This window comes from Vombatus ursinus, unplaced genomic scaffold (assembly GCF_900497805.2).
Source record: "Vombatus ursinus unplaced genomic scaffold, bare-nosed wombat genome assembly UNPS02014768.1, whole genome shotgun sequence".
In the NCBI taxonomy this organism is placed as follows: Eukaryota; Metazoa; Chordata; class Mammalia; order Diprotodontia; family Vombatidae; genus Vombatus; species Vombatus ursinus.
In genome coordinates this window covers 26,846,081-26,858,158 of record NW_020954546.1, presented here as the reverse complement: position 1 = coordinate 26,858,158, position 12,078 = coordinate 26,846,081, and the positions used below count along the sequence as shown (strand labels likewise).

Below are 12,078 nucleotides of genomic sequence, written 5' to 3'. Positions count from 1 at the left end.
AGGCACTGGAGATATAAAGACAAAAACAAAAGTCCCTGCCCTCTAGAAGCTTACACTCTACCTGCCTGTTATTATATGGTCCAGGCACTGGTCTAAGAGCTATCCAGACAAATCCAAAAAAAAGAGTCCCTGCCCCCAAGAAGCTTACACTCTACTTCTCTATTACTATGTACAGACAAAATAAGAGTCCCTGCCCTCTAGAAGCTTACACTCTACCTGCCTGTTACTATATGTCCAGGCACTGGTCTAGGCGCTGTCCAGTCAAATCCCAAAACAAGATGCCCCCAAGAAGCTTACACGCTACTTGTCTATTACTGTGTACAGACAACAACAAGAGTCCCTGCCCTCGAGGAGCTTACACTCTACTAGCCCAGGCTGAACGGTCGGCGCTGGGGCCAGAAAGCCGAGAACCAGCCAGCCCCCGCACTCAAGGGGTCACAGGCCCTGTCTTCAGGGAGCTTACATTCGGCTGGCTCCGAAAGAGGCCCCCCGCCCGGTCCCCGCCCCCCGCCTCACCGGGACGAGAGGTGTCTCCGCGCCGCGGCCGCGGCCGGGGGCGCGGGGGGAAAGGTCGCGAGTGGCCGCAGCGCCCGGGCCCCCGCCAGCGGCCGGGACCACCAGCAGCAGCAGCGGCCGCCCACGGCCACGGCCACGGCCCGCCGGGCTACGCAGCCCGCCATGTCGGCGCCTGGGCCGCCGCGGACGCGCGGACTCGGTCACGGTCACAGATGCGGACGCCGACGCGGGGCCCTGCGTGCTGCCTCGCCGAGCCACGCCCCGCCCCCGGCCCACAGGGCCCCGCGCGCCGCCGCCTCTCTAGGACTACCGGAAGTTCTCGGCGGCTCCGCCTCCGGTCACCTGACGCCGCCCGACCCAAGATGGCGTCCTCCGTGCGCGCCGGGCGGCGGCTGCGACGAGCCCTGCGTCCCGGCGGGGAGCTGGAGGCGGCGCGCCTGCCCCGGGAGCTGCGGGCGCGGCTGGAGGCGGTTCTGAGGAGCAAGAAGGCCGGCGAGGGCGAAGACCCCCGGCCCGTGGTGCCCTTCCGCCTGCTCCGAGAGCTGCACGAGCACCTCCGGGAGCAGGGTGAGAGTCCCGAGCCGGGCCCAGCGCGTGCCCCCGCCCCGACACGCCGAGGGCCGGCGTTCGAATTGCAGCTCCCGTTTGAATCGTGGCCCGGGCGGCCCTGGGCGAGTCACGTGTGTTTCATCTCGGGCATTTGAAGACACGGTTCTGATTTTGAGCAAGGGTCCTCGTCCTGGTCTGGCCCAAGGCTCTGGCCCCGCCTCCTCTGCAGCCCCTTTTCTGCCCCAGATTCTGGTGCCCAGGGAGCCCTGACGTCGCTCAGCTCTCCCAGCACGAGTCCTGGGTCCGGGCACCGGAGGCTCCTTTCCTGGACTCGAGTCTCCTCTTCCACATAAGGGTTAAAAAAAAAGATACATTTAAACGACTCACGGATTATTAGTTATTGGCGGTTATTTGTGCCCACTCGTGAAAGTAACTCGAGGGATCGTGCTTTAACTTCCGATCTTTCCCGGTCATCTTCACCCGTTAGTCATTTAATTTAATCAGAAGTAAATCATGATGCTCAGCGTGGCCACGCCGTGCTGGGGGTGGCTCCGTGGGAGTGGTTTGGGCACTTCTCATTAAAAAATCATGTTCAGAGAGGGTCTGAGGGGCCCCCACCAGGCAGAGAGAATGGAGGGGTCAGGCTCTGCTCTCCTTCCGTTGTGAGTCACTCTGCAAATCTTCTTTTCCTAGGCTCCTCTGTCTTCCTTCATGAGCTCCTGGAAGGCAGTGAAATCTATCTCCCCGAGGTTGTGAGACCCCCCAGGGTAGGTAACAGAGGTGACTGGGGAGGTGAACCTTAGCCCAGTTAGGCTCTTGTGTGACGCCTTTAGGAGGTGAAAAGAGCCAGAGAGTATTGACCCCTTTTTACGAACAGAAAAAACTAGGCCCGGAGAGCCATAGCAAGCGAAGGAGTTACATCCAGAACACAGTGATGAGAGCTAGTGAGACTTTGGGGGGTGCGAGGGGTTCAGGTCGTAGTTCACGCCTCCCATTTTGTCCTTCTGCCTCAGAATCCTGAGCTGGTGGCCCGACTGGAACGGATCAAAGTGCAGTTGGCCAATGAGGAGTATAGTCGCATCACCAGGAATGTTTCTTGCCAGGTGAGAGCTGGCGGTTCATACCTCAGACTGTGTGCAGAGTCTTGTTTTTTACCAGGAAGAAGATGATAGAGGAAGGAAACGACTAGCTTCTGCCTCCGAGGTCTTCTGCGGGAAGTGAAAGTCCCTTCCCTCAAAGATTTCCTAATCTGATGGGAGAGAAAAAGGCAGAATTAAACTTTGTTTAAAGAAGAGTTCCCGTGGCTCTGAAATGGAAACAAAACCACTTCAGTATTAAGTCTTACCTTCATCAAACTCAGGACAGATTCATGGATGGATTAAAAAATTAATCTATTAAGATGATGGTTCAGACCCGACAAAGGCTGGGTGGAACTGTGGCAGTAAAGGGTGTATTGATGATCCCACTGGTTTCGTTGTAGAAGGATGTGGCGTAGGGGAGGTCTATTTCTTTTTGGCCCCAGAGGTCTGTTCTAGCCACCAGAGGGCTCTGTATTTATAGAATAAATAATGCCACACATTTTTTTTAATTAATTTTTTAACAGCTTTTCACACATTATCTTTTTTGGTTCCTTATACCAACTCTGTAAGATAAGCAGAGAATATCCCATTTTACAGATCAGAAGACTGAAGCTCAGAAAAATTAAGGTTAAGGTTGAATAACACATTTACTGTGTGCTGGGCACTAGGGAAAGATTTTTTTTTTTTAAACAGAGATGGTGCCTGCCTTCAAGGATTTTACATTCTGGTAGAAGGTTTACCAAGCATTTTCTTCACAATTCTTTAACATGGCTATTACAAGTATTATTACTCCCATTTTGTAGGTGAGGAAGCTAAAGCCTAGAAAGACAGTGTGCCTTCACAGCTAGTGTCAGAGCTGGGATTAGCATCCAGATCTCACTTTCTCCTTTGCCCAACAGGTCTCTTAGCTACCCAGTGACCAAGTCGGTATAACCCAAGTCAACTGATACTTTAGAGAAAGCACCCAGCTTATTCAAACAGAAAAAAAAAATCCTTTTCATTTAAACCTTTAGAGGGAAAACCTGGGGCAGAGTTCTCTGCTGTGTAACATAGGACTTCCCTGTGCCCTGATGGAGGCGGTGCTCTTGTCTACAAACTGATTCTCTCACTGTTGATGATAGGAGATCTGTAACCTACCTCTGAGTGTCAGGTTAGTTGGGAAAAGTTGGCAATGAGGAAAACTGTGAAGGATGTTCTGTCCTGATCTTAACTGACAGATGAAAAGTCCCTGAGATGCCTTGGCCTACCATCTGCCTTTTCTTCTTCTCAGGCCGCACGGCGTGATGGGACTCTAGCTGATTTTGGACGGCAAGGTGAGACGCTGCAAAGGCATAGGGCAGGAAACTGGTCACCATCACAATCCCTCCCTTCTCCCATTGGAGGAGATGGATTACACCTTCCATTCCCGAGCCCCCTGAGCACACCCTGAGTTGTCTGAGATCCCTTCTGAGGGAGAGCTAGTTGCGGGGGGGAGGGTTGCATGCTTGCACATGTGCGCACGCCCGTGTCCTGCAGTGCAGAGGAGTCCTCAAGGATATGCCACTGAGCTTTCTGTCCCATCTCCCTTTGGCTCGCAGTGAGGTCGGTGAAGGCAGTGGTCATCTCCATCTTCAACTTCATCGTCACTGTGGCAGCAGCTTTTACCTGCACCTATGTAGGAAGCCAGTACATCTTTTCAGAAATGGCAGCGGTAAGGGGGCACTGGGCTAGAGGAGCCGTGTGCCAGACTGAGGGCGTGGGGAACACATCTGAAGGGTGACAGCCACGCCTTCAGGTGAATAATGTGTGCATGTGCATGTATAAAACAAGGGTGAGCAGTAACCCCGAGAGAAACTCAACTTCCTCCTCTGTTCTTGTGTGTCCTGCTCAGACACGGGAAGGCACCAGACTGATCTTTTTTTCTATAGAGCTAGGGGAAGGAAAGAGAAAAGGAGGATTTCTAGGGGCCAAAAGCCGGTGAATGTATCTTTCATCCCACCATTTCTCTCTCCCAGAGGGTGCTGGCCGCAGTGATTGTTGCCTCCGTGGTGGGTCTGGCTGAGCTCTACATCATGGTCCGGGCCATGGAAGGAGAACTTGGAGAGCTTTAACAAGTGCTCTGCCCCCACCCGAATCAAGTGTTTCCAGGAGTCCTGGGGTGGGGGGCTTTGCTCTCTCTTTTTTTCTTCCACCATACCTTGGCCCTCCGTGTCAGCAGACACTCCTCTGCACGTGGGCTTATATTAAGGTCCAGGGAAGAGGGCTGGGGCTGCTGCCTCATCCCTGCCCACGTCCCCAAGTCAGACACTGTCTTCGCCCTTAATACAAACCCAGCCACCTGCATCAGAACATCACAGGGCTGAGGTAACTGCCCACCCCAAAGTGGTGCCCATTTGGACTGAAAGAGGAACAGCAGAGAATACTGAAGCAGAAAAACCTTCGCATCCAGCCTCTAGCCAGGCTCTTGGAAAATAATTGCCTTTTGTCGATTTTAGTTTCTGCCTTTATGTTGACCTCAAGATTTCTTCTAGCTCTTCCTCTCCTTCATCTTTGTGTGTTTGTATATATGTTTCCCTCCCTTCAATGTCTGAGGCTTCCTGCCTTCAAAGCACTGTGTCCTCTGATTCCAAGAATGGGGAGAAAGGGGCGGTAAAACCTGTATGTTTATTGTTAACCACATAAATCCCTCCTCTGGCTCCTCTTGTGTCCAGGGAAAATGGCTTCTGTGAATCTTCTCTAGTCTGAAAAGAACATAGAGTCAGTTCTTCTATCATGCTTGTTTTGAAAAATGCGAATTTATTCCACTGGGATTGATATATTTGGGAACAATTTGAGCATAACACAAATTTTGTGTTTGCTTATGCACCATTTCATCTGACAGAAAACCGCGCCTCTTCACATAACTCGAGCGTCCACTGTTCCAGCACCCACTTCCACAAGCAAACTTCAGGTCTTTTTCAAGGTGAAGTGCCCTATATCTTACGGTGCATTGGGAGCTGTGGGCTGATGAGGGCTGGTCTGCATCTACCTTTTCCCCACCTTCCTCTGTGGGCAAGACCCACCCCCAGCCCCAGAGTAGGCATCCACTGAAACTACCCTCCCCCTAGGAGCAACTGGAGTTTGCCAGCCCAGGCCCCCAGAGCCTCAGCCTGAGGCTGCAGGCACCACTGCTATTTATTGTGTACTATTTATGTATTTCTCAACCATTTAATATGTGTAAAACTGTTACCATCTTTATTAGGTGCCCATCTCTTTTTAATGGGTCACCGGTGAAGTTTTTGAGTTTTATCCTCCTAACCTCATTTTCCCATAAGCTCTGGTTTTGATTGCAAAATTTTTGTATTGCACTGTGGTTTTTAGGCACACGTGTCAAAGAGAAAATCTTCAGATTTTATGTATACTGTATCTAATGTAGCCTATGTGGTAGCTTAATGGATAAGAAAAGGTATGTGTGTATATACAGACAGACTTAGGCACGTGTATACAAAGGGTGTTTCTGTATATAGAGGATTTGCATAAAGTTCTCAAAGAATTCTTTTTCAGACCCTGTCACCCAAAAAGCCTCCCCTCAAGAGGAAGGCACTTAAACTGTTCTGCTGCTCACAGAGTTGAGCTTGAAGAAAGAATTTCTGTCCTTAAATGCTGTTTTCAGTTTGTTTTGTCATGTGCCGATAGGATTTATACAACTATTAAAGTTTAAACATTTAAATAAAAATGCCCAGAAGACTTGATTGCATCCACAGATGTTTGGGCATTTAGCTAATCTGAACACCCATGCTGTCCTGGGGTCCTACAGGATGCCACAGGGTGTTCTGAGGTCCTCCAGCCTTTGTTCCTGTTCTGTGGGACCTTGTCCTTTGGGTATCTAATGATGTCTTTTGTTGCAGACTTCCGTTTCCGAATATATCCTTCTTGCCTCCCATCCCCAGCAAGGCTTCTCTAAACAACTCTTCCCTGGTTTTGTCCCCACCATCTGCCACCTCTTGGAGAGGGGGGGAGGTTCTTATTTTCACTGGAAGAGTGCCTCATCCCAAGGGGGGAAATCAAGGAGAGAAGGGAGGTCTGTCGGCCTGACTTAGGAAGGTCACATCATGAGGGCTAGTCCTCCTTCTCCTGGACTCTTGCTAGGTAGCCAGTTGGCCCATGTTTCACCATCCCAATCCAAGATCCCCATGGGAAAGAGATCAGAGGAATGTACTTCCTTTGGCTTAAGCTGAAGGTAGCCAAGGCAGTTTTTATGTGCCCACACTGTGGGGTGTACCTGGGGCTCACAGGGAATAGGGGAGGTTATTATGGGAAAAGAAGCCCCTATTTTTTCTTAGTGTCCATCAACCTGAGCCCTGGCCTCTCTGATTAAACATCCTCCTAAGTCCCTTCTGATATTAGGGGATCTGTGTTGTAACCTGGTCCTATTAAGGGATTTGGCAATGGAGATGAACTCCCAGGAGGCCCCATCTCCACCACCACACCACCCCCCAGCCACTCATTTACAAAACAGCTCCAGATTAAGGTAGAGGGGTTTGGTTTTATTTGGGAGATTAGTTGGTATTACAGCTGATGGATGGGCAGAAACACACTGCCCTCCCTTTCCCACACCCCATTATGTACAGGATCCTCCGGCTGGTGCAGGTGGGCCTTGGAACTCGGGGTCAGAGCAGTTCTAAATCAAATCCAGATAAGCTCAGAGCCCTGAATTTCTCGTTATTACTTTAATAATATTCCGTCTGCAGGAAAAATGATATTTCTCCCTCTGGTCACAGAGGTGCCATGGTCCAGATTAATTTGTCCATTGGGGAGAGGGGGTGGGGATGTGGGAAGGGAAGGTTAACCCTCTGTGAACTGGGCCACAGCATCCATGGACCAGCTGCTATCTCCACCAGCTGGAAGGCAGAGAGATGGGGAGAGCATTCTAATTGCCCAGCTCTCTCTGCTTTACATTTGGATTTTAATTAAGTAATGTTGGGGAGGGGGTGAGAGGGAAGTGGACATCTGCCTTCAGAGAGAGGAAATGTGACTGGATGGGGATGGGGGGTCACCAGCAAGGGTTAGCCTGGCTGGAGAGTTGAGGAAATTGGGAATTACAAAGGACCACCTACTCACCCAATCCGTCCCAAAGGGATCTCTCAACCATGGTCATCCAGCTGCAGGGGACAATAGTCATGAGATATAGTGTGTGATATGTAGTATGTGATACTGGGGATTCCTAGGTTGTACTAGTTGGCTGCTAGATCCCTGGGTGATTCTGATGAAGCGCAGTGTCACTGACGTCTATGCTCCCAGGTCCAGGACGGTGCATTGAGAAGTCTTGGCCTCCTAGGGATAGGCCTGGCCTGTTTGCAAAAGACCATTCCATCCTTAAGGGATTAGCCCTGGGCCTACGCATGCAGGCGCCTTTAGCTGATTCCAGGCCCTTGGACTTCCCCATATATATTCTCCGCCCAGCTCTCCTTACTGGGTCTTGGAAATGATCGGAAAAGGAGAAAGGAAACCCAAGTCAGACTTTTCTCCCTCAAGTAACTCTTATCTAAGGAAGTGGCCTGAGCCAGGAATTGGCAACTGATGTGGAGGGTTTCCAGAGTCAAGGAAAAAAGAGTTCATCCTAGGATGAGAAGAGGGAAGATCTCCATGTCCGAGATTAGGGGTCATCCAAGTTGGTGACGATGGCCGCATTATAGATAAGGTCAGAGAGGCTTCCCAGAGAGGTCTGGGTGGCACCACGTTCCCATCGGTGGAGTGGCCCTGGAGACTTGGACACCGCCCCAGGTGGACCTACCCCCCCAGGGCCCAATACCTTGACCCTCATACCACTGTGCCCCGGGGCCAGGCCAGGAGTGGGACAGAAGGGCAGCTGGCCTGAGTTGGGGTCACTGTCATGTGGTGAGGAGTGTCCCCAGCTCTCAGGGTCCTGGGGATGCAGAGGGTTATTGGCCGGAGGAAGGGTTCCCCTAGGGTCTTTGGTCCAGGCACTCAACCCTTCTGGCTTCCTGCTCTTGATTCTTCGGGCCCGGCGGTTCTGAAACCAAACCTGGGAATGAGGAAGGAGAATCAATTCCAGCTTCTAACTCCATTTCCAGAAAGAAAGAGAAAAAAACCTCATAAAACAGAGTCTGAGGTTAGGGTGGCCCAGACACAGAGAAAGGGAGTCCTGCTTCCCAGCTCTTTGAAGGAGACCAGAGGAGGGCAGGAAGAAAGGGCAGGGCAGGCAGTTTCACCTGGATCTTGGCCTCAGGAAGACGGGTGAGCCGTGCCAACCGCTCTCGGGTGCCAATATCTGGGTAAGGCCGGGCTGCAAACACCCTCTCCAGCTCGAGCAGCTGCCCCCGGCTGAATGTGGTGCGTTTCCGACGTCTGGTCCTTGGCACAGGGGCGCAACCTGCAAAGGGAATGGCCTACAGGTAAGGTCAGGACTGCTGTAGACATTCACCTCTACACTGGCCCCCGGCCAGCACCCCTCCCTCTTGTCCATGTCCCTTCTTTTCTCTCTTTTCCCTTCCCCCAACTTTCCTTTTAATGTCAAAAGCCTCCCCTAAAGTTCTCCCAATTTTCCCTCTAGCTTTCTCCCCATCGTTCCTCTCCAGCCACCCAAACTCTCACCCCGTCTTTCAATACCCAATCTCCCTTAACCTTTCCCCTTTGATCCCCTCCCAGTCCCAGTACCTCAACCCTCATTTCCAACCTCACACTCTCCCTGCCATCCTCCTGTGCATTCTTCAAATGTCTCCCCATCCCTCCCCTTCAAGCCCCATCTCCCGTCCGTCCTCTCTATTCAGCCTGTTGATCTCTCCCCATCTTCTCTTCAACCAATTCCCCCTTTCTCACTGAACTCAACAGCCGCTCCATCCTTTCCTAAATCTCCAAAATTCCTCACCATCCCTCCTCCCAACTCTATGTTCCCTGACTCTCTCCTTAATTTATCCACAAAAGCTTTTTTATCTCTGCCTTCCTCCCTTCTTCATGGGGTTACCCCCTTCTTATTCCTCACACACTCCAACCTCCATCAACCTCCCTCTTCTCTCTGATCCCCTTCAGCCCCACCTGCGTCTGAGGCATCCATCGGAGGATGGGAGATTGATTCCCCTCCTGGGGAGTCGAGCATTGAGTGGAGGAGTCGGGCCATGACTAGGGTCTGCCTTGAGCTCCTTTCGGGGCCCTATCTTCCCCTGGCCCAGCAGAGCTCCCAGAAGTTCTCCTCCTCCTCTACTCTCCCTTAGCCCTGGACAACTGAGCTACCTCCTCCCCCCACCTTGCCTTTTATCCTGCTCAGCCTAACCCTGCCCCGCCTCTGGAATGAGAAGAGTGGCAATGCCTGGGATCCTCTGTAGATCCGGCCCCTTTCTGGGAGGGAGGCAGAGATCTCCAATGGGTGGGAGGCCCCAGGGTTCTGAATCCAAAAGACTGGAGAGCAGAAGAGAGGAAGGAGACTGGGGTAGGGGGAGGGATAGAGGTGATGAAGGAGCTTAGAGGGAAGGGGGACTCCTCCCTCTTCTGCCTTGCACCCCAACCTTCTACATGATCTCTGCCTAATTGCTTCACTACCCCCTCTCTCTTCAATAATAATAATTAGCATTGATGTAGCACGCTAAGGTTTGCAAGCACTTTACAGATATTATCCTATTGAATCCTCGCAACAACCCTGTGAGGAGGTGCTGCTTTTATCCTCATTCTGCAGATGGGGTCCCCAGGGTCACCCAGCTAAGGAGGTAACAGAAGCAGGTCCTAACTCGTTTTTCTGACTCCTAGCCCAACAGTCAATATATCTCCCCTCTGCACTACCTAGCTGCCTAATAGCTAACACTCATAATAGCACTTTGAAGTTTGCAAAGCAGCATGTGTGTGTGTGTGTGTGTAGTGTCTCATCTGATCTTCACAATAACTCAGTGAGGTAAGTGCTATTATGATCCCTCTTTTAGAGGTAAATGTTCATTGACTGACTCACTGATATAAGAACTCAACACCCCCACCAGCTACAAGCTGGCTTCAATTGGTGCCACTCTACTGAAGCTGCCCTTTCTCAGCTCCCCAGGGACCACTCGATCCCCATCTCATCTTCTTTGATCTTGGAGCATTCTACACTGTTGCCCACCCACTCCTCCCTTGGTTTCTGTGCGACTGCTCTCTTCTGGCTCTTCCTATTTCTCTGATGGCCCCTCCTTTCTTCTTCCATGTCTCCTTTTCCTTCTTTTTTTTTTTGGTTGGGCAATGGGGGTTAAGTGACTTGCCCAGGGTCACACAGTTAGTAAGTGTTATGTGTCTGAGGCCGGATTTGAACTCAGGTCCTCCTGAATCCAGGGCCAGTGCTCTATCCGCTGCGCCACCTAGCTGCCTCCCATGTCTCCTTTTCCTACTGACCCCTAGATTACTAGGAGTTCTGTTGGGTTAGTTCTGTTCTTTCCTTTCTTCTCTTCTCTTACCACCTGCTCATCCTCTTTGGTCTCGTGAAGTCCCATAACTTTGATTATCATCCCTGATTATTGTCCCTGCTCTTCCCAGTGCTCCCAAATCTACATTGACCCAACCAATATTTATGGAGGCCCTATCCTCTCTAGAGAGCTCCAATCCCTCCTCGTCAATTGCCTGCACTACCAATGACCTCCTCCTGGCGGTGCCCTCTTCATCCCAAATTCAGCACGCCCGAAGTAGAACTCGTGGTTTTCCCCTCAAAAAACCTGCTTGATTCTAAACTTCCCTATTTCCATCCATGACAATACCATCCGCTCTGCCACCCAGCTCAAACCCTGGTTGTCCTCTCTGACTCCTTCCTCTTCTTTACTTCCCATATCTATTTGAAGAGTGGTCAAGTGACTTGCTCATGACCACACAAATAATGTAAGCCAGATGGAGGTTTGAACTCTGATTTAATGTACAGCACTCTTTCCATTGTGTTTTTCTATTTTCCACTTTTTCCTTGATCAATAGTACACAGTAAGAGCTTAATAAGTGTTTGTTGACTATAGCAGTAGTTACTCATTGTGATGCGGCTTAGGGGTTCAGAGGTCCTGGAACCCCAAGATCGTGATATGTGGGTCCTGCCCAAAAGAATTCGACCCAAGCCTTCTTTCAACCAAAGACAAGGTCTATTAGAACATCCATCATATTGGGCAGCCTCTTAAGGAGTGCGAACATGAGTAAGCAGTGGCTAGATTCTAAGAATCTAAGCATCTTTAATGGAGACAAGGTGGACCTTACATACAGAAAACCTGTGGGAGGGACCTAGGAGTGGCCAGTAAGCTGGGGTGAACAGAACTCCTGGGACCTGGACCTTGTGGCCAAGGCAGAATGGAGCCTAGCTGGGATTAAGGGTGGGAAATGGCCGGGGGCCATACATAGCAAGGTAAGACAAAGGAAGGCCAGGCTGGGTTAACAGAATTGGGAGAGTGGGTGTAGTAGCCACAAGGAAAGGCCAATTGATGGGATTATAGCCTCAGGCTAATGCCAGAGATTTGGCCATGTGGGAAAGTCGAGGGTTTTTCCTTTGGGGGCCCAAATCTCAACCCCATCAATTGGTCTCCTTAGACATATAGATTTATGACTGGAAAGGACCTTAGAAGTCAACTAATCCAACCAACTCATTTTTTAAATAAACATTTATTTATTTATTTATTTTGCTAGGCAATGGGGTTATGTGACTTGCCCAGGGTCACACAGCTAGTAAGTGTTATGTGTCTGAGGCTGGATTTGTACTCAGGTCCTCCTGACTCCAGGGCCTGTGCTCTATCCACTGCACCACCTAGCTGCCCCCAACCAACTCATTGTACAGAGGAGGAAGTTGAGGCCCTGGGGGGGGGGGAAGCCCTAGACCACAAAGTTGCCTGGGGGTACTGAGAAGTTGAGGAACTTGTCCAGGGTAACACAGCCAGGTTGGGTCATCTAGAACCCAGGTCTTTCTAGCTTCAAGGGGCAGTCTTTATCCCATATGCCATACTCCATGTCCTTTCCTTATGGCATTATTTTTGCT

The 12,078-nt window shown here is 50.9% G+C and overlaps 3 protein-coding genes across 3 annotated transcripts in view; 1 reads left to right on the top strand and 2 right to left on the bottom strand.

Moving 5' to 3' along the window:
- Nucleotides 1-680, bottom strand: part of POLDIP2 (DNA polymerase delta interacting protein 2) — a 9,214-nt gene extending 8,534 nt beyond the window's left edge. Inside the window, exon 1 of the mRNA XM_027862322.1 lies at nt 517-680. Within this exon, the coding sequence (XP_027718123.1) occupies nt 517-680 (164 nt within the window). The remainder of the gene's footprint in view (nt 1-516) is intronic.
- Nucleotides 681-878: 198 nt separating this feature from the next.
- TMEM199 (transmembrane protein 199) lies at nt 879-5,838 on the top strand. The gene is made up of 6 exons (XM_027862324.1): nt 879-1,083; nt 1,759-1,832; nt 2,079-2,168; nt 3,415-3,457; nt 3,722-3,834; nt 4,139-5,838. Exons 1-6 carry the CDS (start codon nt 879-881, stop codon nt 4,232-4,234), a joined length of 621 nt encoding a protein of 206 aa, XP_027718125.1. The 3' UTR covers nt 4,235-5,838.
- Nucleotides 5,839-6,628: 790 nt separating this feature from the next.
- Nucleotides 6,629-9,415, bottom strand: SEBOX (SEBOX homeobox). The gene is made up of 3 exons (XM_027862323.1): nt 9,159-9,415; nt 8,336-8,496; nt 6,629-8,148 (listed from the first exon to the last, which is right to left on the bottom strand). The coding sequence occupies exons 1-3, from the start codon at nt 9,238-9,240 to the stop codon at nt 7,759-7,761; spliced, it is 633 nt and encodes a 210-aa protein (XP_027718124.1). The 5' UTR covers nt 9,241-9,415; the 3' UTR covers nt 6,629-7,758.
- Nucleotides 9,416-12,078: the final 2,663 nt, after the last annotated feature.

What these genes read in the sequence shown, in the direction of transcription:
- TMEM199 (XM_027862324.1), top strand. Translation starts at nt 879, where the DNA reads ATGGCGTCCTCCGTGCGCGCCGGGCGGCGGCTGCGACGAGCCCTGCGT. An exon ending in CGAGCACCTCCGGGAGCAGG is followed by an intron (nt 1,084 to 1,758) that starts GTGAGAGTCCCG and finishes TTCTTTTCCTAG; the next exon opens with GCTCCTCTGTCTTCCTTCAT. An exon ending in TCTTTTCAGAAATGGCAGCG is followed by an intron (nt 3,835 to 4,138) that starts GTAAGGGGGCAC and finishes TCTCTCTCCCAG; the next exon opens with AGGGTGCTGGCCGCAGTGAT.
- SEBOX (XM_027862323.1), bottom strand. Translation starts at nt 9,240, where the DNA reads ATGGCCCGACTCCTCCACTCAATGCTCGACTCCCCAGGAGGGGAATCA. An exon ending in GATGGATGCCTCAGACGCAG is followed by an intron (nt 8,497 to 9,158) that starts GTGGGGCTGAAG and finishes TTCCCTTTGCAG; the next exon opens with GTTGCGCCCCTGTGCCAAGG. An exon ending in TTCCTGAGGCCAAGATCCAG is followed by an intron (nt 8,149 to 8,335) that starts GTGAAACTGCCT and finishes CCTCATTCCCAG; the next exon opens with GTTTGGTTTCAGAACCGCCG.